General features: G+C 49.2%; 2 protein-coding genes across 16 annotated transcripts in view; both read left to right on the forward strand.

The window, feature by feature from the left end:
• Positions 1–6,235, forward strand: part of PLA2G15 (phospholipase A2 group XV) — a 20,316-nt gene extending 14,081 nt beyond the window's left edge. For all 3 annotated transcript variants that reach the window (XM_017539471.2, XM_017539472.2, XM_037742318.1), the window contains one exon: positions 4,285–6,235. In XM_017539471.2, the coding sequence (XP_017394960.1) occupies positions 4,285–4,796 (512 nt within the window). In that variant the 3' untranslated portion in view covers positions 4,797–6,235. The remainder of the gene's footprint in view (positions 1–4,284) is intronic.
• A 3,217-nt stretch (positions 6,236–9,452) lies between these two features.
• The window catches only part of SLC7A6 (solute carrier family 7 member 6), a 41,588-nt gene continuing 25,891 nt past the window's right edge, over positions 9,453–25,149 (forward strand). Inside the window, exons 1-4 of one of the 13 annotated variants that reach the window (XM_017539479.2) lie at positions 9,453–9,577; positions 11,631–11,759; positions 15,870–15,917; positions 22,907–23,465. In XM_017539479.2, coding sequence (XP_017394968.1) covers positions 22,943–23,465 — 523 coding nt within the window. In that variant the 5' untranslated portion in view covers positions 9,453–9,577; positions 11,631–11,759; positions 15,870–15,917; positions 22,907–22,942. The other 12 variants (XM_037742325.1, XM_017539480.2, XM_017539482.2 and 9 more) reach the window with 12 other exon arrangements.

Below are 25,149 nucleotides of genomic sequence, written 5' to 3' on the forward strand. Positions count from 1 at the left end.
AAAAAAAAAAAAAAAAAGTTCAAGAAAGAGGCTGACAAACCTAGTTTCTCAGAGAAAAACATTTAATAGGACATATGAATAGAAGCCACATCTGTGTCTCAGGTGGTGGCAAGATAAGATGGTAGATCCCCACCCCATTAGCCCCCAGACCTAGGGCTTATATTCTGTAGGGAAAGGGTGACTCTGGTGGGATGTGTTGGACATTGAAGGATGATAACATGGAGGCTTTTTTCACTTATGGTAAAGTAAGTACATGCCCTTATACAAGGAACAGAAAATAAAGTGGAAATCTTAGTGGCCTTCCTGGGGTTAATCAGAAGGCAACATGATGGATTAGTATCCAAGATGGAGTTGCTTTGGTCTCCACAGTGTCTCTTCTCTTGGGGTAGCACTCTTTTTTTCTTCAAAGTGGCTTTCTTCTTCTTCTTTCTTCTTTCTTCTTCTTTCTTCTTTCTTCTTCTTCTTTCTTCTTCCTTCTTTTCTTTCTTCTTTTCTTCTTTCTTCTTCTTCCTTCTTCTTTTTTCTTCTTTCTTCTTTTCTTCTTTCTTCTTCTTCCTTCTTCTTTTTTCTTCTTTCTTCTTTTTTTTTTTTGATGGAGGGTCTCACTCTCCACCCAGGCTGAAGTACAATACAGTGGTGCTATCTTGGCTGATTGCAACCTCGCCTGCTGGGTTCCCGTGATCCTCTGGCCTCAGCCTTCTGAATAGCTGGGACCACAGGCGCGCACCACATCTGGCTAAGTTTTGTATTTTGTATAGTGAAGAGGTTTTACCATGTTTCCCAGGCTGATCTCGAATCCCTGAGCTCAAGGAATCTGCCCACCTCAGCCTCCTAAAGTGCCAAGATTACAGGTGTGAGCCACCTTGCCCTGTCCCGTCCTTTTTCGAATATCTTTTTCTCCAGAAGAGAATCTTCTGGGGGACTAGGTATGAAAGAAAGAGAGAATCTAACACTACTGCTAATTTCACCCATCTAGTTGATAGCCCTTGTAATCTGTGTACATCTCTCTCTCTCCTCTCTCTCTCTCTCTCTCCCCCTCTCTCTCCCCACCCCCTCTCTTTCTTTCTTTGAGTCTTGTTCTGTTGCCCAGGCTAGAATGCAGTGGTGAGATCTTGGCTCACTGCAACCTCTGCCTCCTGGGTTCGGGCAATTCTCCTGCCTCAGCCTCCCAAGTAGCTGGGATTACAAGTGCCCACCACTGTGCCCGGCTAATTTTTATATTTTTAATAGAGATGGGGTTTCACCATCTTGGCCAGGCTGGTCTTGATCTCCTGACCTCATGATCTACCTGCCTCAGACTCCTGAAGTGCTGGGATTACAGGCGTGAGCCATCACGCCCGGCTATCTGTGTAGGTTTCTTACAGCCATGTATACAGAGTGGCATAAATGTTGGTCACACAGGTACCCGTTTGTGTGCATGCATGCGCACACACACACACACACACACACACACACACACAATGCAAACATATATACACATAGTGCTCAGGCGTGGTTGGCCAAAGAACTTTGGATTAAACCTTGTGCCTCCCTCTTTTTTCTTTCTTTCTTTCTTTTTTTTTTTTTTTGAGACAAGGTATTGCTTTATTGCCCAGCCTGGAGTACAGTAGCATCATCTCGGCTCACTGCAACCTCCGCCTCCGGAGTTCAAGTGATTCTCCTGTCTCAGCCTCCTGAGTAGCTGGGACCACAGGTGCCTGCCACCACATCCAGCTAATTTTTGTATTTTTAGTAGAGATGGGGTTTCGCCATGTTGGCCAGGCTGTTCTTTAACTCCTGACCTCAGGTGATCCACTCACCTTGGTTTCCCAAAGTGCTGGTATTACAGTTGTGAGCCACCACACCTGGCCATCCCTCCTTCTTACCCCTATCTTTACTTCTTTATCCCCACCTTCACACCAGAGGAGGAAGCCTAGATCAGTTTTTTTGTTTTGTTTTGTTTTTTTGAGACAGGGTCTCACCCTGCCACTCAGGCTAGAGTACAGTGATGTAATCTCGGATTACTGCAACCTCCACTTCCCGGGTTCAAGTGATTCTCCTGCCTCAGCCTCCCATGTAGCTGGGACTACAGCCACGTATCACCATACCCAGCTAATTTTTATATTTTTAGTAGAGACCAGGTTTCACCATGTTGACCAGACTGGTCTGGAATTCCTGACCTCAAGTGATCTGCCTGCCTCAGCCTCCCAAAGTGGCGGGATTACAAGTGTGAGCCACTGCACACAGCCGGATTTTTTTGTATTTTTAGTAGAGATGTGGTTTCACCATGCTGGTCAGGCTGGTCTTGAACTCCTGACCACAAATGATCACCCATCTTGGCCTCCAAAGTGCTGGGATTACAGGTGTGAGCCACGGCACCTGGCCCCTAGACTTGTTTTTTATTTATGAGTTGCACCTTCATCTGTGGGTAGCAAGGAGCCTCTGTGGGCAACACAGGGAGGAAACAGGTGCAGATCTGGCTGGGCCTGCTTGCCTGGCAGTTGGGAAAGCCACCCCCTTTCTGGCTTCTGCCCCATCTTTTCATGACTGTTGCAGCTCGCCAGCTGCAGCTGTAGAGTAGAGCTTCCTGCTCTAGGAGGGAGCTTTCCTCCCTTTGCTAGGACTAGGGGGAGGCTTATGGACCCTCACTTTGGGAGCTATGAGCTAGAGCTATGCCAAGCATCTTGTGAGCTCAAGTCCCTGGTACTGCATGACCTGCTCGGTCAACTGGCATTGTGATTGGGTCAGGTCCAGTGACTCTCTGAATTGGCTGGAAGACATTCAGATTTTGTGAGGACTCATTATGGCCACCCATTCTGTCTAGCCTGGGCTTGGAGGGACAGATGTGGGCATACCCTGAGTTTAGACAGGTAGCCACAGTGGCATTTGGGTCCCAGCTCCTTTCAGAGTTTGTGAGTTCCCTTAGAGCTTTGCTTCAGAGGCTGGGAAGCTGTTCTGTCTGGCCTTGGCAGTCCAGGACTGGGGGTGTGGTGTGGGGAAGTGGAAGTCCATGCACCCCTAGGGGCTTTCGTTGCCTCAGGGGTCCTACAGCCAGGCCACAGCAGGCAGAGCTAAGGCCCTACAGTCAGTCCGAGGGGCCTCCCCACTTTCAGATGCAGGTAGGGTGATGGGTGACCATGGTCCTGAACAGGCCAAAGGCTCCTGATCCCAAGTTACAGCTCACTTCCCAGAGCCTCCCTGGCTGGTGGTTGTTTGTGTTGTTCACATTCCTGTGTAAAGGGACTCCAACTCCAACTGCAACCTCCCCTCCTCCCCTGTCTCTAGCACGCCTGGCTGCCCAGGTCAGTGCACAGGCAAGTGGGAGGGATGAGACCATGGCTGGCTGAACACTGGTCTAGCTTACGAAAAGAAAAACTGGTACACAGTTTATTGTCATGAAAGAAAAAGCAGAACATGTCATCACCTCTGGGCTGCCAGCCTGCTGACTCACTTTAAGCTAGGTCAGTGCCCATAGGCCTGATCAGCACTTGGAGGGTACAGTTTACAGACAAGGAAGCATCGTAAATCACCCTGTGAGTATGTGCTGCCTCACTCCCTGGTGAGGAAAGCAAAAGAAACAAAACACATCTGGATGTGTGCCGCCCAGATGTACCAAAAATAAAGGGAAACAATGAAAGCCAAGGCAAGCAGCCTAGGCAACAAAGCAAGACCCCCATCTGTACAAAAAGTAGAAACATTTAGCATGATGGCACGTGCCTATAGTTCCAGCTATTCAGGAGGTTGATGTAGGAGGTTTGCTTGAACCCAGGAGGTGTAGGTTGCAGTGAGCCAAGATTGTACTACTGCACTCCAGCCTGGGTGACAGACCGATATCCTGCCTCTTTTTCTTTTATTTTTGTATTTTTATATATTTTTTTGTCCCAGTAATGGCTATAAGCAATTTTTTTTCTTTTTTTTAAATTTTGACACTGCCTCAAAATAAAAATTAAAAAAAAAAAGGAAAAATGAAATTTGCCAGGCATGAGGCATGGTGGCACACACCTGTAGTCCCAGTTACTCGGAAGACTGAGGTGGGAGGATTGCTTGAGCCTGGAAGGTGGCTACAGTGAGCTACAGTGAGCCTTGATGATGCCTGGGCAACAGAGTGAGACCCTGTCTCACAAAGAAGAAAAAAAGCCAAGGCAGGGATGAGAGTTACAGTTACTACAATGATGATAACAGGGTAGAGATGCGGGGCTGTGGACTGGGCCCCTAGCTGGGGTCTGGCAGGGGCCTGGTGGTGAACATGCTGCCCAACCAGCTGGCATTCCTAAGCACAGGCTGACTGGAGCCTTCTCCCTGCAGGAGACAACAACCGGATCCCAGTCATCGGGCCCCTGAAGATCCGGGAGCAGCAGCGGTCCGCTGTCTCCACCAGCTGGTTACTGCCCTACAACTACACCTGGTCACCTGAAAAGGTGTTTGTGCAGACACCCACCATCAACTACACACTGCGGGACTACCGCAAGTTCTTCCAGGACATCGGCTTTGAAGATGGCTGGTTCATGCGGCAGGACACGGAGGGGCTGGTGGAAGCCTCAATGCCACCTGGTGTGCAGTTGCACTGCCTCTATGGCACTGGTGTCCCCACACCAGACTCCTTCTACTATGAGAGCTTCCCTGATCGTGACCCTAAAATCTGCTTTGGTGACGGCGATGGTACTGTGAACTTGCAGAGTGCCCTGCAGTGCCAGGCCTGGCAGAGCCATCAGGAGCACCAGGTGTTGCTGCAGGAGCTGCCAGGCAGCGAGCACATCGAGATGCTGGCCAACGCCACCACTCTGGCCTATCTGAAACGTGTGCTCCTTGGGCCCTGACTCCTGTGCCAGGCAGGGCTGGATGGCTCGGCCATGGACCTACCCTTGGCCTCTGGGGCTGTCATGGCCCATGAGTTTCGCAAAGTTTGTGACTGACCATTCAAGGCCCCGAGTCTTGAGCTGTGAAGCGTCTGCTGTGGGGACGTGCCATTTGTTATCCTTTGTCTGTGGCAGTGAAGAAGGAAGAAATAAGAGTCTGGACTCAAGGGACACTGGATGGAAAGAATGCTGCTGATGGTAGAATTGCTGTGACCTCAGGACTGGCTCCGCAGGGTGGACTGGCTGGGCCCTGGTCCCAATCCCTAACTGGGGCCATGTGTTCCCCCTACCCCATGGGCTTTTCATACTTGCCCACTGGGCCCTGGCCCCACAGCCTTCCTATGAGGGATGTTACTGTGCTGTGGTCCTGTACCCAAAGGTCCCAGGGATGGGCTCTTGGCCCATTGGGTGACCCTTTCCACACACTGGCCACAGGTAGGCCTGCCATTGGCCATGGATAGTAGAGCTGCTGGCTTCCCTGTGGCTTAGCTGGTAGCCAGCCTGACTGTGGCTTCCTGGGGCGAGCCCAGTAGCCCCTGCAGGCAGGGGCAGTTTGTTGTGTTCTTCATGGTTCCCAGACCCTGGGACATTTTACTTCACTCCTACCTCCCTTACCGCCAGGAGCAGTCAAGCTCTGGATTGGGCAGCAGATGTGCCCCCAGTCCTGCAGGCTGTGTCCCAGGACCCCTGATTCCCTCAGATGTGCTGTTGGCCCTAGGACTAAAGCTACCCCCCTTCATCCTGGGACTGTTGTTCCAAGGATGACAGCAGGGGTGGGAGCCATGGCCTTCGAGGCACCTGTGGAGAAAGGGAATCCAAGGAAGCAGTCAAGGCTGCCTGCAGCTTCCCTGAGCTGCACCTCTTGCTAACCCCGCCACCACACTGCCACCCTGCCCTAGAGACTCACTAGTACCCAAGCGGGTTGGCACAGGGCTGAGAAGTGGTGGGACTCCTGTCACCCTGTCCAGCACCTACTCCCACCAGGCAGCTGACTGGTATTTAGTCTGCCAGGACTAGCCTAGAAACTTGAATGGGACTCTGAGAGAGCCAGGTGTCCCCTGAGGCCCCCCGAGGAGCTTTCTGTCTGCCCCAGGGTGCTGCATGGGTTTCCCTGTGGCAGTAGCCATGGAGAGTCAGGGACTGTCTTCATGGCAGTAGGCTCTAAGTGGGTGACTGTCTACAGGCCAAGAGAAGGGTCCAACCTCTAGGTCGGGTTCGCAAAGCCACCTTCAGGCTGGTCTGAGCTGCTCTCCCACAAGGTTTCTGTGGAGCTGGATTTTCTCTGTTGCATACATGCCTGGCATCTGTCTCTCCCTTTGTTTCTGAGTGGTGGGCCCCACATGGGGCTCTGAACAGGCTGTATCTGGATTCCGGCAATAAAACTACTCTGGATGCTGTAAGGTGCGTTGGCCTATCCTCTGCTCTAAGCATAAGGGGAGAGAGGTGATGGAGGTACGAGGTGTCTAGAAAGGCAGGAAATTAGGGGCTGGGCCTTTACAGGAGCCTTGATGGGTTCTCTCAGCACCAAAGCATGGTTCCTGTGCCCTTCTGTGGACTTCATCCTCCTGCCCTCTCTCCTGGAATCAAGTTCCCCTCCTGGGACTAAGAACCAGAATCTGAAACACTCCTGTGGCAGTGGGTCCTGTCCTTCCCCTGCTCCTGCCTAGTCAGCAGGCCACACATGCCACCCAGGAGCTGGGGGCAAGGACAGTCCTGCAGGTCACCCTGGCAAGACCCTCCTTCCCAGCCTCTGTCCTCCCTCAACTTACAAGTCTCAGCAGCCTTTGAACCTAGAGTTCTTTTTAGGATGCCACCCTTCTTTGCGTCTTCAGCTCATCAGCCTGCTATCTGTACCCCTGGGTAGGTACAGATGAGAGAGCTTAAGGGAGGAAAAGAGACTACTAGGCTGAGACTAGTATGGACAGAGACCAAGACAGACAGAGACAGGGCAATGGATAGGGATAGGGTCTTGGTCTGAATTTTGTAGTCCAGAGCCTAGCCAGTACCCAGTTCTGTCTTCACTGAGCCCCAGCAACCAGGGTGCCAGGCTTTGATACACCAGAGACCACAAGAGGGCGCTCTGAACCCTCTCACCACCACCTGTAGCCAAACCTGGAAGGACAGGGTGACCCAGAGTGGGGTAAAAATATCTGGGGTAAAAAATACAATGGTCCAGCTGCAGCTCTGGCCTCAGTAAAATTATGACAACATGAAAGGGAGCTTCATCCCAGGCCCTGCCCAACCTGACTCCCTGCTTGGCCCTGACACCCACCTATTCATGGTACCGCACTCACCTCTGACCCATTTTAGCTTCACTGTCACCCTCAGTTTCGTAGTTGCAGAGAGAGGGCAAGGAGTCAGAGGAGGCTTTAGTAACAGCACACCAGGGTTCAAATCTCAGCTCTACTAGCTCCAGGCAAGTTGGCTGGGGAGCCTTCTGACCTTCAGTTTCCTCATCCAAAGAAAGGAGACATCTGGGTGCATTGGCTCACACTTATAGTTCCACCTACTCAGGAGGCTAAGGTGGGAGAATTGCTTGAGCCCAGAAGTTTGAGACCAGCCTGGGTAGGACTTTACCTCTAAAGGTGAAATAGGCTGTGCGCCATGGTTCATGCCTATAATCCCAGCACTTTGGGAGGACTAGGTGGGTGGATCACCTGGGGTCAGGAGTTCAAGACCAGCCTGGCCAACATGGTGAAACCCCATCTCTACTAAAAATATAAAATTAGCCAGGTGTGGTGGCACATGCCTGTAGTCCTAGCTACTCAGGAAGCTGAGACAGGAAAATCACTGGAACCCTGGAGGTGGAGGCTGCAGTGAGTCAAGATGGCGCCACTGCACTCCACCCGGGGCAAGACAGAGCAAGACTCTTATAAACCTGTAGTCCCAAGTGGGAAGCTGAGCTGAGGCAGGAGGATCGCTTGAGACCAAGAGTTTGAGGTTGCAGTGAGCTATGATCACACCTGTGAATAGCCATTACACTCCAGTCTGAGCAATGGTAGGATCCTATCTCTAAAAGCAGAAGAATGGTTGCTGGGTGCGGTGGCTCATGCTTGTAATCCCAGCACTTTGGGAGGCTGAGGCAGGTGGATCACCGAGGAGTTCGAGACCAGCCTGGCCAACATGGTGAAACCCCATCTCTACTAAAAATACAAAAATTAGCTGAGCGTGGTGGCAGGCATGTGTAATCCCAGCTAATGGGAGGCTGAGGCAGGAGAATCGCTTGAACCTGGGAGGCGGAGGTTGCAGTGAGCTGAGATTGCATCACTGCACTCCAGCCTGGGCAACAGAGCGAGAGGCCATCTCAAAAAAAAAAAAAAAAAGAATGGTTACAAATAAATGTACTCTGCAGGGTGGTCCTGAGGAACACTGATGGTGTTGGAGAACATCTGATTCAGGGTGTGGGGTACACGGGGCTTTCAGCTGATGGGCTACTGTAACTAGGCGTGAGACTGCAAAGCCAGAGGCACAGGAGCTGGCAGATCTTATATGCAGCTGTTGCAAGGACAAGTGGGCCGGCTGCCGACACAAGTGTCCAGAGCCATCCCTCTGCCCAGCCAAGGAGGTGGGAGGCAAAGAGTGCAACTCCATTGATCCAAGTATATATGTCCACTCACTGACACTTAGGGGAGGTGTTCCAAGCAGAGGGCAGGCAGGAGGGCAGCACCAGCGAGGGCTCCTCAAGCATTGTCATCCCAGGCCTGCAGGGAGGAGAAGGGAAGGGTTTTTAGGTAGGGGAGATACAAAGTCACCACAGTCTGTATTTTAGGAGCATCCCCCACTCTGTGGAGATGGGTTAAGGGGAGCAGGATTGGGACTGGGAAGTCATTGTGGCTGGGGAGAAGACAGGGTGTAGGCCCTAGGGGGAGAGGGAGGAAGGGTCTGGGGTGCTGCCTGTTTCTGACTGGGTCACTGCGTAGCAGGGAGCAGGGTCTTGGGTGTGGTCTGGAACCAGAGGATGTGCACTTGTGGTCATATGGCTGGGGGAAAAAGACTCCAGGGCCCTGGAGAAAGTCAGTGCTTGAGGTGTGGACAGGAAATTTCGGTGGAGGGCTCAGGGGCTCATGAGGTCAGGAGGCTCTAGACAGAGCCCCAGAGCCACCAGAGGAAGAGGAAGATGGAGGAGCAAACAGAAGGAGGGGAAGGGGTCGGTAAGTGCAGCTCCCCCAAGAGAGGTGGCAGCAGGGACAGGGAAGATGAGGACAGAGCTCCAGGGAGGCCTGGGGTTGGCCGAAGGAGCCTGCAGTGTCTGCCTGCGTGAGTGGGGTTCCTAGGCGGGGGATGGGAGGGTGGAGGGGTGGGAGGACGATGGCCCGGCGAAGGCCATTTGGATCTCTGTGTGAGCTGCAGGGGACCCCCTGGGCGCCGGGCCCAGGCCAAGGGCAGGATAGGAACCGGGTGCGGGGGCCGATGTGAGCTCCCCGCGGGAATGTCCCGGTGTGGACGCCCTTGGAGTCCCCGTGTGACTCCAGGGCGGCGAGGGTGGCCGGGACCCGGCGAGGCCACTGGGGGCTGTGGGGCGTCCACGTACACGGGCCGGGCCTGCAGACCCCGTACCGGCCAGGCCGTGGCTGCCACAGGGGCCCGGAAACGCCGCCGCCAGCGGGCCCCTAGCGGAACTTTATCCCGACGCGGCGCGCGCTGTCGCGATCCGAAGGCGGATGACGTGGCGGGGCGGGGCCTGAGCGGCTGTGGTGGCGGCGGCGCAACCGAGCATCCTGGCGGCGTTCGTTCTCCGAGAGGTAACGGGCCGGGCCGTGGGCGGGCGCGCGGGGAGCAGGGCCAGGGCCAGGCCGCGTTCTGAGAGAGCCGAACCCTCTTGGTCTTCGCCGCCGCCACCCAGAGCGGGATGCGGCCCGGAAACTGCGCAGGGCTGGCCGGCTGGGGCCGCACGAGAGGCGCCGCGGGTGAGGGGTGGCACCGCGAGGGGAGAGGGACCTCCAGCGTGAGGACCAAGTGTGGGGGAAACGCTGTGTGAGTACGAGCCCCGGAGGCTGATGGTGACCGTGAGGGAGCCAGCCCTGGAGTGTGCCGGCGACGCGGCGAGTGCGAGGAAGACCGGGGTGTGTGTAGAGAGGGGAACCCCAGGTGCGAGGGTGACTGGGACGCTGAGTGTGCGGGCCACGCCGCGAGGGTGAGACCGTGTGACGGTGGCCCTGAGAGGGACTGTGACTGCGCCTCCGACTTCAGGACGGAGAACCTGTGCTGTGCGGCGGCCGCGGCGGGGCGGAGAAAGACGCGGGCTCAGGACCGCAGGAGCCCGGCTTCTTGGAGCTGTCGCAAGAATGACGATTATCATTTTAAAGTCCATTGACTTTAGAGAATGCCGCAAGGTTTTGTGTCGTGCTGGGGCCTGGAGCGTTGGGCTGCTGGCGCTGGGGAACTCTCGTGCCCCCGGTGATATGGCTCTTTTGAGCGTCCCCATAGCCTGTCATCTTGTGTGACTATCTCTTGTCCTGAATGTGGGGAGACAGACGTGAAACATTCTGAAAATCCTTCACTGGGCTCTAAGCAAACATGTTGTGTAATGGTCAATATAAATAGGAGTCAGGGTGTCGGCGAATACGTTTTTGAGTACTTCTTGTGTGCCCTGAGCTTTGTGACACAGTTAAAAAGAATTCAGTCTCTGCCCTTGATGGGGGAAAAAGCCAGGGCCAGCTCAGCTTGCAGTGCGGCACTTCAGTACCCAGCGATTCGGAGCTTATCTCTCAGAGCTGCTCCCAGATTTCAGATCCGGGAGCAGCAGGCTTGAAAGGCTGTGATTGCCTCCTGACATCAGTTCCACCTCTTTTTGGTGGCGGTGAGGCCCTTTGGGGACCTGCCCAGGCTGCCTGCATTACTCAGGTTCCACGTGTGCTGCACTGGTGACTTTTGCTTCCCAACTTTGATCTCAGAACGTCATTCAAGTCGTTACACTGGGGTTTCTTTTCCTGGCAAGTGTGTGGAAAACCACCAGCCTGACTTTCTACTCTCTTCCTCGCCTTGTCCTCCTTCCCTATCTGGCCGTGGATGTATTTTTATTGCTTATACCAGTTTTATGATCTCCATCTCCCTGGAATTTCTTTCTTTTTCTTTTTTTTGAAATGAAGTCTTACTCTTGTCCCCCAGTCTGGAGTGCAGTGGTGCAATCTCAGCTCACTGCAACCTCCGCATCCCAGGTTCAAGGGATTTTCCTGTCTCAGACTCCCCAGTGGCTGAGATTACAGGTACCTGCCACCACGCCTGGCTAATTTTTGTATTTTTAGTAGAGACGGGGTTTCACCAGGTTGGCCAGGCTGGTCTCAAACTCCTGACCTCAAGGGATTCACCAGCCTTGGCCTCCCAAAGTGCTGGGATTAGATTATAGGCGTGAGCCACCGCGCCCGGCCTCCCTGGAATTTCTTAGTAGAAGAAATGTCCTGACCTTTGTGCTGCCTGCTGTAGTCTCTAGGATGCAGATTCTTTCCTAAAAGAGTTATGCAAACGGTGCCCACGGGACCTGGGGCCCCAGAGCTGCCTAGACATGCATGATTTAATGTGACAAGGCCAGTTCTCTGACAGGTTTGGGCTGGCTACTTCAGTCATACCCACGCTGTGGGTGTCATGGGACCTCTCAGTAATTAGGACTGCCCCTGCTGGGCACGTTAAATTTAGATTTTGCAAGGAAATATCATTCTGCTGCTTTCTTGGTTCATTTAAAAAAATTATATATATATGTGTATGCACATATACACATATATGTATATATTTGAAAATCAGCTTTCTCAGGTTAGAAGGTTCATTTTTTAATCAGTTCCCTCCCACTCTTTGTTGCAGAGATTACGTGGCCAAGGCAGACAAGTGGAATTAGGCCTTGCTGCGGGGGACTTCATTTCCTTCTCATTACTGGACCCATTTATGAGGAGGTAGCTTGTGAAAGTGTGATGTTCGTGTATTTCTTGACAGGTAAATATTGTTGGCTGTCTTCTGTCCATTTTCTTTTGTGTGATTTACAAAGAGTTTTTAGGCTAGGCACAGTGACTCATGCCTGTAACCCCAGCACTTTGGGAGGCTGAGGTGGGTGGATCACCTGAGGTCGATAGTTCAAGACCAACCTGACCAACATGGAGGAACCTTGTCTCTACCAAAAATACAAAAATTGGCCGGGTGTGGTGGCGCTTACCTGTAATCCCAGCTACTCAGTGGGCTGAGGCAGAAGGATCCCTTGAACCTGAGAGGCGGAGGTTGCACTGAGCCAAGATTGAGCCATTGCACTCCTGCCGGGGCAACAAGAGGAAGACTCCATCTCAAAAAAAAAAAAAAAAAGAGTTTGTACTTATTTGTATAGGTGTGAACACAGAATTAGTAAAGAGAATGGCTTATACATAATTAAGAACTCTTTAGTATTACATGTTAAATAACACTAATTTATTATAAAAATAAATTGTATATTTATATTACACCTTTTTCTTTTTGTTTTTTTGAGACGGAGTCTTGCTCTGTTGCCAGGCTGGAGTGCAGTGGCGCAATCTCGGCTCACTGCAACCTCTGCCTCCTGGGTTCAAGTGATTCTTCCGACTCAGCCTCCCAAGTAGCTGGGACTACAGGTACGTGCCACCATGTCCAGCTAATTTTTGTATTTTTAGTAGAGACAGGGTTTTACCATGTTGGCCAGGATGGTCTTGACCTCTTGACCTCATGATCTGCCTGCCTCAGCCTCCCAAAGTGCTGGGATTACAGGCATGAGCCACCGCGCCCGGCCGTATTACATGTTTTTCTAAAGAATAATTGTCATGTTTTTTTTTTTTTTTTTTTTTTTTTTTTGTCATGTTTTTTTTTTTTTTTTTTTTTTTTTTTTTTTGGGTTTTTTTTTTTTTTTTTTTTTTTTTTTTTTTGAGATGTAGTTTCACTCTTGTTGCCCAGGCTGTAGTGCAGTGGTGCGATCTCAGCTCACTGCAACCTCTGCCTCCCATGGTTCAAGTGATTCTCCTGCCTCAGCCTCCCAAGTAGCTGGGATTACAGGCATGTGCCACCATGCCCGGCTAATTTTGTATTTTTAGTAGAGATGGGGTTTCTCTATGTCGGTCAGGCTGATCTCGAATTCCTGACCTCAGGTGATCCATCTGCCTAGGCCTCCCAAAGTGCTGGAATTATAGGCGGGAGCCACAGCGCCCAGCCTGTGGTGGATTTTAATTAAGGATACTTAACAATGAGGTTGTTAAAAACATAGAAAACCGAAGCCATGAAAGTGAGGCTGTCTTATCTACTGTGATTGGGAGCTGAAATATCTTGAGTCTCCTGGTTTCCTAAAAATAAAGGGACATAGGAGGCTGAGGCAGGAGAATTGCCTGAACCCAGGAGGCGGAGGTTGCGGTGAGCCGAGATCGCGTCATTGCACTCCAGCCTGGGTAACAAGAGCAAAACTCCGTCTCAAAAAATAAATAAATAAATAAATAAATAAATAAATAAAGGGACACATAATTTTAATTATTTGATTTCATTATTTGATTAAGAAAAAAGTACACTGAATGTATTTTTTTTCTAAGTTTAAGCATTTAAAAAAACTAATGCAGGTCTGGCATGGTGGGTCACACCTGTAATCCTAGCACTTTGAGAGGCCGAGATGGGAGGATTGTTTGAGACCAGCTTGGTCAACATAGTGAGACCTTCTTCCCGTCTTTTTTTTTTTTGAGATGGCTTGTTGCTCTGTCACCCAGGCTGGAGTGCAGTGGCACAGTCTAGGCTCACTGCAACCTCTGCCTCAGCCTCCCGAGTAGCCGGGATTACAGGCGCCCACCACCACGCCTAGCTAATTTTTTTGTATTTTTAGTAGAGACAGAGTTTTACCATCTTGGCCAGGCTGGTCTTAAACTCCTGACCTTGTGATCCACCTGCCTCGGCCTCCCAAAGTTTTGGGATTACAGATGTGAGCCACTGTACCTGGCCTTATTTTTTTGGAAAACAAAACAATAGAACATACTAATTCATATAATTGTGGACAATATATAACTCAGAGAGGCATAAATAAGAAAAAGTCTTCTGTGTTTTCACCATAGTTAAGATTTTGATTCAAAAAGAAGGAATAAAAAAAAAGGCTAAAAAACAAAGATTTTGATTCAACCAGAGGGGGAAATAAAAAGATTTTGATGTATTTCTCTGTGATATAGCAAAATATGTTTTGATCCATTTCCTAGCATACAACTCCTAAAATACTTAGACCAAAGTAATGTCTTTTTGTATGCTGATAAGTTGACTGGTGGCTGGCAGCCCCCAGAGAGCTTCAGGATGGGGGCTGGTCACTGGAAAGACCAAGTCAGGATTAGAGAGTTGGGACTTTGAGCCCCACCCCCAACCTCCGGGGAGGGGAGAAGGGGGAGGGTGAGGTTAAGCTGATCACCAATGGCCAGTGGCTTAATCACTTGTGCCTATGCAATGAAGCCTCCATAAAAACCTGAGAGGCTGGGGTTTAGGGAGCTTTCAGATAGCTGGACACGTGGAGGTTACTGGAGGGTACTTCTCCCTGGGAGGACAAGGAATGCCTGTGATCCTTACCCCATGCCTGGCTCTGCACACCTCTTCAGCTGTATCCTTTTAATACCTTTTCTAATACATTAGTAAAGGTAAGTAAGTGTTTCCCTGAATTCTGTGAGCTGCTCTAGCAAATTAATTGGACTCAAAGAGGGGTCTTGGGAGCCCCAACTTGAAACAGTTTGGTCTTCAGCCCCGTTTCCTAGCATACAACTCCTAAAATACGTAGAATACTGTAATCCCAGCTACTCAGGAGGCTGAGACAGGAGAATTGCTTGAACCCAGGAGGGCTGGATTTTCGCCCCGTGTCCTGTGGGGGGGGGGGTGGTCTTGTGGGACAGAGCCTTCCCCATGTGGGATCTGATGCTGTCTCCAGGTAGACAGTGTTAGAATTGAACTGGAGGACACTCAGTTGGTCTCCCCTGGGAGAGCTGATTGCTTGTTAGTGGGGAACCCCCTCAACTCCCGCATTTGATCACAGAATTCTTCTGTGTTGATTGTTATCGTGTGAGAGTACACAATAAAAATGGTTTTGAGTTTTTCTAAACAGTCTCAATAGCATTTTTTCCTCTCATCATTATAGAATTTTTGGTTTTAAATCTAGTTTGTAAAACTTCCTTTGTAATTGAACTTTTTCCTCCATTCGTCCATTGTTTTCTGATGTAATTGAATTGTGATAAATTCATTTATTCCAAAATTTCTTGTGGCAGTTTCCTGGTTAAATTTACATGGGGAAATTTTACTGGTCTGTTTAATTCCTTTATTTGGTGCTGGAGACTGCAGGAACTATTTTTTTTTTTGAGACAAAGTCTTGCTCTTGTCCCCCAGGCTGGAGTGCAATGGTGTGACCTTGGCTCACTGCAACCTCCGCGTCTGGGGTTCAAGTGATGCTCTTGCCTCAGCCTTCCGAGTAGCTGGGATTACAGGTGCCTGCCACCATGCCTGGCTAATTTTTGTATTTTTAGTAGAGACAGGGTTTCACCATGTTGGTCAGGCTGGTCTTGAATTCCTGACCTCAGGTGATCCGCCTGCCTCAGCCTCCCAAAGTGCTGGGATTACCTGCCTTGGCCTCCCAAAGTGCTGGGATTACAGGCATGAGCCACTGTGCCTGGCTGGAATTTTTTTAAATTTAAAAAAATTTTTTATTTTTGCCATGTTGCTCAGGTTTGTCTCAAACTCCTGGCCTCAAGCCATCCTCTTACGTCGGCCTTCCAAAGTGCTGGGATTACAGGCTTGAGCCACTGCACCCAGCCTAATATTTTGTATTTTTCTGTAGAGACTGGGTTTTGGTATGATACCCAGGCTAAGAGAGATCGATATTGTGTGTGATCCTCACATACCAATTTCTGTCTTGTTTTTTCATTGCATCTGTAACTAATTGGAAATAACCAATTTCTCTTATCAATTGGATAAAAATTGAGGGACAAGGATAGCCAATTCTAAAGGGTGATCTGGTAGAATTTTGATGACCCTCTCATAATGCTTAGCTGGAGGTAATGTCTTAATGATTGGCTTCTTGAATCAGCGATTTTCATTCCATTGTTGCAGAGGGTCTGCAGATCTACTCTGAGGACAGCATAGACGTGTCTCACACAGGTATGAACTGCTGTTTTTGGAATGTATGTAGCTACTATTGTGATTAATTAAGTGCAAATTCTTTCAAAATCAAGTCTTAGCAGCTTTTTGCCATTATTAATTCTCCTTTATCAATTGGTACCTGAAGAATAAGTACTGTGACAGAAAATGTCTGGTGTTAACATAGCCAGTTCTCTCCCTTCCCACCCTCCCACGCTCCCATCCATCCTTCTTTTCTTCCTTTTTTAGAGACAGACAAGTTGCCCAGGCTGGTCTTAAACTCCTGGCCTCAAGTGTTCCTCTCTCCCATCTTGGCCTCCCACTGCGACTGTCCAGACGCTTTACTTGTATTTTTGGTGACCAAGTCTCACTCAAGTGCCCAGGCTGGAGTGCAGTGGTACAGTCTCAGCTCACTGCAACCCCTGCCTCTTGGATTCAAGGGATCATCCTGCCTTAGCCTCCTGAGTAGCTGGGACTACAGGTGCTCTTCACCATGCCTAATTTTTGTATTTTTTGTAGAGACAGGCTCTTGCTGTGTTTCCCAGGCTGGTCTCAAACTCCTGGGCTCAAGTGATTCCACCTGCCTCAGCCTCCGAAAGTGCTGGGATTATAGGTATGAGCCACTGTGTCCGGCTTGACATTTTTACTTTTATTTGTTTTTGGGATGGAGTTTCGCTCTTGTTACCCAGGCTGGAGTGCAATGGCGTGATCTCGGCTCACCGCAACCTCTGCCTCCTGGATTCAGGCAATTCTCCTGCCTCAGCCTCCTGAGTAGCTGGGACTACAGGCACGCGCCACCATGCCCAGCTAATTTTTTGTAATTTTAGTAGAGACGGGGTTTCACCATGTTGACCAGGATGGTCTCGATCTCTTGACCTCGTGATCCACCCGCCTTGGCCTCCCAAAGTGCTGGGATTACAGGCTTGAGCCACTGCGCCCGGCTACATTTTTACTTTTAAATATTCTATAATCCCATAATATATTGTTACTATTTTTCCTTTGGGTAGTCAGTTATATTCTAAAAATATATTAAAAGAGAGCAAAAAATGTATTTAAAACATATTTACCTAGGCGATTTGTTATTGCCCCACAGCTGTTCAATGTTTTGTTCTATTTTTTCAGGTAGTACCTGCCTGTAGTCCCAGTTACTCAGGAGGCTGAGGCAGGAGAATCGCTCAAACCCTGGAGGCAGAGGTTACAGTGAGCTGAGATCGCACCGCTGCACTCCAGGCTGGGTGATAAAAAAAAAAAAACAAAAACAAAGAAAAAGGATCTCACTGGGTCATCTCGCTCTATCACCCAAGCTGGAGTGCCAGTGGTGCCATCATGGTTCACTGTAGCCTCCAACTCCTGAGCTCAAACTTCCCCCTCAGCCTTCTGAGTAAATAGATGGGGCTACAAGCGTGTGCCATCATGCCTGGCTACTTTTTAATTTTTTTCTTTAGAGATAGGGTCTTGCTATGTTGCCCAGGCTGGTCTCAAACTCTTTACCTGAAGTGATCCTCCAGCCTTAGCCTCCAGAGTAGCTGAGAGTACAGGTGTGAGCCACTGGATCCAGCCACTCTCACTCAGCTTTAGGATTTGTCTGTGCACCTATGCCTCAGTCACAGTCTCAATGGTAGGCTGCTGTTGTTTGTCCCTGGGTGCTTGCTAACCTGGTGGTAGGGGAGCAGAGGTTTCTCTGTTGTCCTGGTTCACCCTCAGTCTTAGGGAGGCCCTGTCTATTTCCTTGGGTCTTGGGAATGGATCTTTCTGGGTCTTTTCCCAGAAGACAGACCCCTTTAGTGGTCTTGTCCAGAATTTCCTACTCTTCCTCCAGGCACAGAGGTTTGTTTTTCCTTTTATCCTACCCCAGCTGCCTTAGGAGTGACAGAGTTTGCTGCCCTTTCCCAGGGGTTTATGGCTTTTATTCTTTAGAGGAGAAGGGTGTAGGTTGGCCTTGGTGTTTTTCCTCCCGTAAGCCAGCACTACCAAGTGAAGTTTTCTTAGGTTACCTACCCAGTATTTCTTTCGAGTACCCATTGAGGTCTGTAGAAAAAACCTGAGTGTCTGTGGCTCTTACTAACCCACACTTGATATTTGGTAATTTGTTAAAAAATTTACCCGAATTCTTCTGATTCATCTAAATGGTGGTCTCATCTCTCCCACTACCACAGGTGAGCCAGACCTATATCTCTCTTTCTCCTTGGAGGTGACTGTCTTTCCATCAGTTTCAGTCTAGTTGGTTACCCTGTAACCTCAGCTTTCTGATGGCTCAAAGGAAAATTGTTGTCACTGGAGTGGGAATGATGCTATCCATCCTTGAGTGGAAGCTAGAAGTTCAGGACTTAGCTATTTTTTTTTTTTTTTTTTGAGATGGAGTCTTGCTCTGTCTCCCAGGCTGGAATGCAATGGCGTGATCTTGACTCACTGCAACCTCTATCTCTCAGGTTCAAGTGATTCTCCTGCCTCAGCCTCCCAAGTAGCTGGGATTACAGGCGCGTGCCACCATGCCCAGCTAATTTTTATTTTTAGTAGAGATGGGGTTTCGTCATGTTGGCCAGGCTGGTCTTGAACTCCTGACCTCAGGTGATCCACCCGCCTTGGCCGCCCAAAGTGCTAGGATTATAGGCGTAAGCCACCATGCCCAGATGGACTTACCATTTCATACTGGATTTTTTTGTGTGTGGGGAGACAGAGTCTTGCTCTGTTGCCCAGACTGGAATGCAGTGGCATGATAATCGCTCACCACAGCCCTGACCTCCTTGGCTCAAGAGATGCTCCCACTTTGGCCTCCCAAGTAGCTGGCATGTGCCACCACACCTGGCTAATTTTTATATTTTTTGTAGAGATGGGGTCTTGATGTGTTGTCCAGGCTGGTCTTGAACTCTTGGGCTCAAGCAATCCTCTTGCCTCGGCTTCTCAAAGTGCTGGTTTACAGGTATGGACCACTGTGCCTGGCATAATTTTTTTTTTATTTCATTTTTTGTAGAGACAGAGTCTCCCTATGTTGCCCAGACTACTCTTGAACTCCTTTCTGGCTTCAAGCAATCTTCCTGCCTTGGTCTCCCAAAGTACTAGGATTATAGGTGTGAGGCATCATGCCTGTCCCCATTTTATTTGTATTTTTTGTTGTTTGTTTTTTGAGACAGAGTCTCTTTCTGTCACCCAGGCTGGAGTGCAGTGGTGTGATCATGGCTCACTGCAGCCTCAACCTTCTTGAGCTCAGGTGATCCTTCCACTTTAGACTCCCAAGGAACTAAGACTACAAGTGTGTGCCACCATGCCCAGCTAACTTTTATAGTTTGTTGGTGTAGATAGGGTTTCACCATTGCCCAGGCTGGTCTCCTGGGCTCAAGTGATCCACATGCCTTGCCTCCTAAAGTGCTGGGATTACAGGTGTGCACCACTGTGCCCAGCCAAGGTGAAGTTTAGATATGGAGAGGAGGTAAAGGATGGCCCTGGGATTGTAGGTGTGTCCAAGCCAGCCTGAGGCTTAGTCATGTGCCTTTGGAAGCTGCTAGGGTTACATCACAGTTTTGCTCTTGGGTGTTTGGCAAAGAGGTAGGAACTTTAATTACTTTAGCCAAGGACAGGCTCTTGATAACAATTGCATTTTTTGTTTCTTAAACAGAGTCTTGCTCTGTCACCCAGGCTGGAGTACAGTGGCACAATCTTAGCTCACTGCAACTTCTGCCTCCTGGTTTCAAGCGATTCTCCTGCCTCAGAATCCCAGTTAGCTGGGATTACAGGCGCCTGCCACCATGCCCAGCTAATTTTTGTATTTTTAGTAGAGATGGAGTTTTACCATGTTGGCCGAGCTGATCTTGAACTCCTGACCTCAGGTGACCTGCCTGCCTCGGCCTCCCAAAGTGCTGGGATTACTGGCGTGAGCCGTCGCACCTGGCCCGTTTATTTTTTTGAAATGGAGTCTCGCTCTGTCACCAGGCTGGAGTGCAGTGGCGTGATCTCAGCTCACTGCAACCTCCACCTCCTGTGTTCAAACGATTCTCGTGCCTCAGACTCCTGAGTAGCTGGGACTACAGGCGCGTGCCACCATGCCCAGCTATTTTTTTTGTATTTTTAATAGAGATGGGGTTTCACCATATTGGCCAGGATGGTCTCGACTTCTTGACCTCATGATCTGCCCTCCTTGGCACCCCAAAGTGCTGGGATTACAGGTATGAGCCACTGTGCCTGGCAGGAGGATCAGTTGTGGTTAAGAGTTGAAAACCAGCCTGGGCAACATAGTGAAACACTGTCTCTACAAACAGATTTTAAAAAAATAGTTGAGTATGGTGGTGAGCACCTGTAGTCCTAGCTACTCAGGAGGCTGAGGTAGGAGGACTGTTTGAGCCTAGGAGTTGGAGGCTGCAGTGAGCTATGATTGCACGATTGGACTCCAAGCTGTCTCTTGAATAAAAAAGAGAGAGAGAGAGATTGAGAGAGAGAGAAGACTTATCTGCCTTCAGTTGTTTGTGATTCTGCTACTCTCCTTGGCTGAAGGAGTCTTTAACCTTCCAGCAGGAACCTTGTCTTTCATTCAGTTGCTGCAACTGAGATCCTAGGCATGACGTCTTGGGGTGCTGTGACTGCCTCACCTCTCCAAATAAGGCCACTGGGTAGTTTCACCAGTGTATCAGACAAACCTAATAAAGTCATATGAGCGACACCAGTGCCAGGTTTTATGAATACGAAAGGAATACGTGGTAACCCCAACCCCTCCTTTGAGCTAGAGTGTGATGGAATGGGGTAAGCTGGATTGGTCACTAGGGTCAGATTTCTCTGCTTGTCTCCCTGTTGAGTTGGGTAGAAAAGCCATCCTAGGTGTCTTTGCATCTGACTGTTATGTGAAACTATTGGCTCCCCAGCTGTACTGGTTTTGTACTACTGGATGCCTGGGCTCACCTGACAGGCACATGAAAACAAATACGTTTCCACATGCCTCTTCAGGGAAACCTGCATGGCTTGGTGCCGGAGTGAGAGCAAAAGTGGTGCTGCCTTAAAGCTCAGCCTCATCGCAGCAGAGGTACGCTGCCTCCACTCCTGGGACTGAGGGAAGACTTGACTAGTGCCTGGGAGAAGCTTTTTTACTTGGGCTCAGGTCTAGACTTGAAGGGGTTTGGGATAGGGAAGGCAGGAGTTTTGGGTGGGGCCTATGGAGATCAGCATTTTCCCTAAGAACTACTCACTCTTGACTGGCTGTGTTTCCTTTCTCTGAGCTACATGAGGCCAGGTTTAGGCACATACACATTTGTTGAATAAGTAAGAGGCCTCTGGAATGATGATGTGCTTGCTGATAATTGGAAGTTATCTCTGTGACCTTAAAGGACTGACTCCTGGGTGGGAATCAGATGGTCCACCAGATTTCTTCTAAAGATGAGATGGGATCAAGGGATCTGAAGCATGACTGTCACAGGAGTTGAGGGAGGAGAAGGTCACGCTGGGTGCAGGATCAGGAAGGTGCTTATTTTCCTTTGATAGATTCTGGGTCCTTCGTAGGTAGGTTAATGTGGAATCCAACATGAGGGGCATGCTGGGGAAGAAAGCAAATATGCCAGTGGCAAATTAGCCCTGGGTTAGGATGCCCCTGGATGTCCTTTCTCCACATTGTCTTATCATGTAACCCCTCTCTTCTGGGTACTTTGGGAAAAGAAAGATGTTGAATGAGCAAGCAGCAATGTGGGAGAGTAAGGTACACATTGCAGACACAACGATACACAGGGCTGTATTTTTTTTTTTTTTTTTTTTTTGAGACAGAGTCTCAGTTGCCAGGCTGGAGTGCAATGGCACTATCTTGGCTCACCGCAACCTTCGCCTCCTGGGTTCAAGCGATTCTCCTGCGTCAGCCTCTTGAGTAGCTGGGATTACAGGTGCCCAGCGCCATGCCCAGCTAATTTTTGTATTTTTAGTAGAGATGGGGTTTCACCATGTTTGTCAGTATAGTCTCCATCTCCTGACCTCGTGATCTGCCTGCCTCAGCCTCCCAAAGTGCTGGGATTACAGGTGTAAGCCACCATGCCCAGCCAGGTGTGTATTTTCATGAGGGACCTCCCATGGTCTAGTCACTGCAGTGGTGATCTGCCCTTGTCTTAGCATCTTCCTCGCCCTTCCCACCACCTGCTCACATTCTTTTTTTTTTTGGAGACGGAGTTTCGCTCTTGTTACCCAGGCTGGAGTGCAATGGCGCGATCTCGGCTCACCGCAACCTCCGCCTCCTGGGTTCAGGCAATTCTCCTGCCTCAGCCTCCTGAGTAGCTGGGATTACAGGCACGCGCCACCATGCCCAGCTAATTTTTTGTATTTTTAGTAGAGACGGGGTTTCACCATGTTGACCAGGATGGTCTCGATCTCTTGACCTCGTGATCCACCCGCCTCGGCCTCCCAAAGTGCTGGGATTACAGGCTTGAGCCACCGCGCCCGGCCCTGCTTACATTCTTTACTGGCCTGAGAGTAGCTGCAGACATCTTCATGTCTCGCTGGACATTGCAAAAGTTCCAGTTTATGTTTGGGTAGAGGTGAGTGGGCAGGATTACCTGGGTATGGACAGTGAGAGGCCTTTCAGGCTGGTGAGGACTGTGTGCCAGGTGCAGGGACTCTGGTCTTCTTTGCGGGAAAGGTTTGTGGGTTTTTATTATTATTATTATTATCTACTTATTTATTTTTATTTTTATTTCCCCCCCCCCCGTCCCGGTTTGTGGGTTTTAAGCCAGTGAGAACAGAGCAAAAGTCTACAACTCAGGGAGAATCCAGGGTTGGACAAATTTAATACCAGCCTACTCTGGGCTGCAAGACAGGTATTTGTCATTGGAAGTCATCATCACATCATGTGTGAGCTCTCATGGTATCTTTCTTGGGAGGAGTGAAGGTCTACCCAGCTCCATTTCCCTGTGTCCTGTGGTGGGAACTGAGAAAGCCTATTGTAGTTAGGGCTGTGTGCATGGCATGCTGTCCCTAAACAGGAAGTGGGCAGGGAAATCTGGTCTAAACCAGCTCCTGCCCTAGACTGACATACTTGTATTCTTTGCCAGGCTACAGTAAATACAGGTGTGCAGGAGCCATTTGTCATGGAAGCCAGGGAGCCTGGGAGGCCCACACCCACCTACCATCTTGTCCCTAACACCAGCCAATCCCAGGTGGAAGAAGATGTCAGCTTGCCACCTCAAAGGTCCTCGGAAACTATGCAGCTGAAGAAGGAGATCTCCCTGCTGAATGGGGTCAGCCTGGTGGTGGGCAACATGATCGGCTCAGGGATCTTTGTCTCACCCAAGGGTGTGCTGGTATACAGTGCCTCCTATGGGATGTCGCTGATTGTGTGGACCATTGGTGGGCTCTTCTCTGTTGTGGGTGCCCTTTGTTATGCAGAGCTGGGGACCACCATCACAAAGTCGGGAGCCAGCTATGCTTATATTCTAGAGGCCTTTGGGGGCTTCATTGCCTTCATCCGCCTGTGGGTCTCACTGCTAGTTGTTGAGCCCACCGCTCAGGCCATCATCGCCATCACCTTCGCCAACTACATCATCCAGCCGTCCTTCCCCACCTGTGATCCCCCATACCTGGCCTGCCGTCTCCTCGCTGCTGCTTGCATATGTAAGTGGGGGCTGATATTGGGAGGATGCTGGGGGTGGGGGGTACTACTAATAATGATACTTTGTATTTCAATAGCATATTTTGCATTTTGGATGGGAGGAAGTCTTCTTACCTTTTGAGGAAGTAATTTTACCAGTCATTTGGTCCTGAGAGATAGTAAGCATCAAGGATGGGGATAGGAGAAGTTTGAATCTGTTCTTGACTTTTGGTGCCTTATGTTCCTCCTCTCTTGGCTGCCCTTGTTCTGTTTTTTGGTCTATATGACAGGTTGGGGCATGTCTTTTATTTGTCTTGACAGCTGTTTTGATTGAAGTCAACATCGCTAGATGTAAGTTAGCCCAGAAAAAACCCCAACCAGTGTTGAAGCCTTTATTCTGTTCCTAAAGGAAAAAAAAAAGAAAAAGGAAAAAAAAGAGTTATTTTATTTCTCAGATTTTTATCTTAAACTAGTTAAAAGCATCAGTGAGAAAATAGGCTTCTCTAGACTGTGGGAGTCCTACAGTGTTAAACCTCAGGCCCACAGGACCCTTTCCTGTCTGCCGCTGCTGCTCTTCGTGACTTGTTCTGAGCAGCAGGCGTGACACTTTTCCTTCTAGTGTATCAGCCTTCTTTACACTGACTGTGTAAACAAGCTCTGCCTGCAGCCACATTTGAGTTTCTGCAGATAGAACCTGAGAGATCCCAGTCAATCCCTCCTTATTTTCCTTTTTCTCTTACTGGGTAGTAAGGAGAAAAGATTGCTGTGAATTTACCCAGCCTTGCAGAACTAGTGTTTTAAAAGAGAAAGGCCCAGAATTCAGAATTCTATGTTCCTTAGCACTGTATTGTCAGAGGCACTTAATAATATTCTGTTCTTTCCAAATCTCTGCTTGCAAAAGCTTTGGCAGTATATGTAGTTTATCCAGTGTTAAAAATAGCCTCAGAGTACTTGGAGTTAGCAATAACAGACTGTAGAATACCCATGCCTCTTGACTTTATGGAATTTATTAAAGATAACAAATTAAAGGGAAACCCCCCGCCCCATATTCCTTGGGATAGTGAGGGGGAAACATATACCCTTGGGATGAGGGAAGGAGGGTACTTAGCTATATGTCTGATAGGCTTTGGCTAGGCAGACTGGTCTGACTGGGCTTTCTAAAAAAGGTAATAATTTTCTCATTATAAAATATGTCTATTAGGCCAGGCATGGTGGCTCATGCCTGTAATACCAGCACTTTGGGAGGCTGAGGTGGGAGGATTGCTTGAGATCAGGAATTCAAGACCAATCTGGGCAACATGGTAAGACCCTGTCTCTACAAAACAAGTTAGTTGGGCATATTGGTGTGTGCCCTGTGGTCCCAGCTACTCAGGAGGCTGAGATGGGAGGATCTCTTGAGCCTGGGAGGTTGAGGCTGCCGTGAGCTGTGTTCATTCCACTGGACTCCAGCCTGGGTAACAGAGTAAGACCCTGTCTCCAAACAAAACAAAACAAAGCAACCCACAAAGCATGTTTATTGAGAAAATTAAATTACTCTTAAGTCATTCAAAATCTACCACCAAGAGAAGAGTACTTTTAATAGTTTGATAGTGTCTTTCTTTCTTTTGTAGACTTGGCACCATATTATAATTTTATATTCTGCCTTTTTTTTTTTTTTTTTTTTTTTTTTTTTTTTTTTTTTTTTTTTTTTTTTTTTTTTTTTTTTTT

The sequence above is a fragment of the Cebus imitator genome, unplaced genomic scaffold, assembly GCF_001604975.1.
Source record: "Cebus imitator isolate Cc_AM_T3 unplaced genomic scaffold, Cebus_imitator-1.0 Scaffold118, whole genome shotgun sequence".
Taxonomy (NCBI): Eukaryota; Metazoa; Chordata; class Mammalia; order Primates; family Cebidae; genus Cebus; species Cebus imitator.